Genomic DNA, 2759 nt, shown 5'->3' with positions numbered 1-2759 from the left:
TGGCAGCAGTACAGCATCATTGACACTGCCCTGCACTGCCTTGCACTGCCTTGCACAGCCACCGGAGTTTTATTCCGCTTACTCATGAACAATGACTCGTTATTCCTTCTAACTCCTTGATTAATCCTGACCCACCTAAGTGGGTCGGTCTTACTCATCCTTGTGCCCTGCATGTGATTCTCTTGTACTATTCTTGGACCATGGATTTGTGTATATAAGACCCCTGTAGCTCGCCCTAAGTCCCCATCTCGACCTCTTGTGTCTTGGGGACTTAGGTGAGTAACCATCTCTGTACTAGATACTATGCTAACTTGTGTCTTGGGGACTTAGTGTGTGACCTTGAGTCCATTAGGTGTCCATTGCGTTGCTGTCGACCTCATGTCCAGTGACCTTGAGTCGAGCTCAGCTCCTCTTTATCTGCGTATACTCTTGCCTATAGTAAGTGCCGACGACGCTGCCTTTCCTTCCAACTCTACCCAGTTGCTTGGACATTCCAACTGTCTAAGTAATTGGTAACCCCAACGGGCGTTCCCCTGCACGTCGCTCGTCACATAGATGTTCGTCACGTCCAATATGTCGATGTACATTTCAGTGCTAGTAGGGTCAGTTAAAGTAGAGACGGCGGAGTAAGGATCGTAATGGTCGGTGATTGAGATGGTAGAATGAAAGAATGGTTCGTCGCACTCGAGCCTGCACGCGATTCGGAATATGAGATCTACTACCGATTACACGTTGTGACAAATCCCATACCGTGATTGTTCGCGATGGGATACAACATTGTCTTTCCTCGGAATGGTGCGCTGCCAGCCCTCCTTTGGATCCATACAGAGGGACACGGGGTCAAGATCTGATTCCACAGGTTCCATGTCACTATAAGTGTGCCAGGTGTTCAATGCGATACTCCAGCCAGGCGGCAATCAAGGCGTGCGTACATGTCATCGAACTTAACCCCCGGTTGTGCACTATGGCTGGATATTGACTGTGAGGTTGCCCGTGTCTCCTCGCGCGTGGAGCACACCGGGCAGCCACATATGCCCAAAGGACAGTCAACCATGGCGGAGAGTTGGAGGCATGGGGGACGAAGGCACAGATGCGCAGTCCTTTTTAAGATCGACGTTCCCCCCGCGCCCGCGCCAAAGCACCTCTCGGAAGGATCGTCGAGCCTCAAAACGCCCCCCTATCGGGAAAGAAAACGGTGTGAAATTGGTTTTGTTCCCATGTTAACAAGACGAATTCGAAAAGGGGATGCCGGCGGTGGCTCGTATCATACAGGAGCTGGAGAGGGTTGCAAGGTTCCGGTTCCGGTTCCGGTTCTCGAGGAGCCAGCAGCCATTATACTGAGTTTCAGACATTTGACGAGCGCGAGGGAGCGTAGTTGGGCCCTGTTGACGCGTCCGCCGGAGCAAAACACATAGACGAATCCGAAGGTGGCGGTACTATGGCGGTGGTTCTGTCTTCTCACAGGCCGCTTCCGGCCGGGATATTAACCTGAGAGCGCGCTCAGAGCATGCCCTGGAATATCGTAGAACATTCGATCACCAACAGAGCTATAGGTGCACGTAGCACCAATGAAGTTGCAGAAATTACACCCTTACTTTTGTAGCGGACATTGCGCGGTGGTCCCCGTTGGTGTTCCTGAATCCGGCATGCCGATGTCGCAGCTTTTTTCGGAGTCTGCGGACGGCAGCCCGCTGAAGCGGTCGGTCAATGAGAAGATCGCAGATCTTCGAAGCTCAGAAGAACCAATGAGAAAAGATTCGATGGCAATTTAAGTCTCTGCAGGGACCCATGTTCTCGGGCCATTTCCGTCTCGGTACCTACCAGATGGGCCTCGCATCGGTACCATAACAAGCTCATCCATCGTATTTACGCTTCATAATGAGCGATGTGCATGACTACATGCGCCGACTACGAATTACTTCTGGGGTAATCTCTCCCAGGTGTAACATATATAACAAAGCCATCGAATTTCAATTGGCCATTCGGAGATCCGTATGAAACTTGGAAGAAGCTGGACGAGTGAATGTTGAAGTTGAAAATGTAAACAGCTCATCAACACACCGAAAAAGCCCGAAACAATGGGGGAAGGAGGGGTCGAGAGAAAGAATGGCATCGAAGCTTCGAATATTTCCTGGATGTTTACCCTTGACTACCAATACATAAATGGCAGTCCATATCCAAGTCTTTCGAGAGGGGTAATCCTCACTGTGTTGCGTTAGCCGATACCGACAGATTCGTAGAAAGGTTTGTGCGAACAGTGGCAGGGCAGGCGCGGTAACATCTTGTGTATGACGGCAGGACCTCCACTACAAGGAGCCAGTACAGACCACTTATAGAACAGAGGGACACCTAAGAGTATCTAGCTAGCGGCGGCACAACTGCTGCCATACGCGCTGATCAAATTGTAGATGAGCACTGTGACGAGCGACGTGCAGGGGAACGCCCGTTGGGGTTACCAATCACTTAGACAGTCGGAATGTCCAAGCAACTGGGTAGAGTTGGAGGGAAAGGCAGCGTCGTCGGCACTTACTATAGGCAAGAGTATACGCAGATAAAGAGGAGCTGAGCTCGACTCAAGGTCACTGGACACGAGGTCGACAGCAACGCAATGGACACCTAATGGACTCAAGGTCACACACTAAGTCCCCAAGACACAAGTTAGCATAGTATCTAGTACAGAGACGGTTACTCACCTAAGTCCCCAAGACACAAGAGGTCGAGATGGGGACTTAGGGCGAGCTACAGGGGTCTTATATACA

At 51.0% G+C, this 2759-nt stretch overlaps 1 protein-coding gene across 1 annotated transcript; it reads right to left on the bottom strand.

Annotated features, from left to right (window-relative positions):
* Positions 1–413: 413 nt before the first annotated feature.
* PUNSTDRAFT_139651 (uncharacterized protein) lies at positions 414–1054 on the bottom strand (the record flags this gene model as incomplete). Its single annotated transcript, XM_007389376.1, has 3 exons — positions 414–690; positions 751–870; positions 933–1054. The coding sequence occupies 3 exons, from the start codon at positions 1052–1054 to the stop codon at positions 414–416; spliced, it is 519 nt and encodes a 172-aa protein (XP_007389438.1).
* Between the last annotated feature and the right edge of the window lie 1705 nt (positions 1055–2759).

Source organism: Punctularia strigosozonata (assembly GCF_000264995.1).
Source record: "Punctularia strigosozonata HHB-11173 SS5 unplaced genomic scaffold PUNSTscaffold_94, whole genome shotgun sequence".
NCBI classification, from domain to species: Eukaryota; Fungi; Basidiomycota; class Agaricomycetes; order Corticiales; family Punctulariaceae; genus Punctularia; species Punctularia strigosozonata.
Note: the sequence above shows the minus strand (reverse complement) of the source record. Positions and strands in the feature narration are given on the sequence as shown.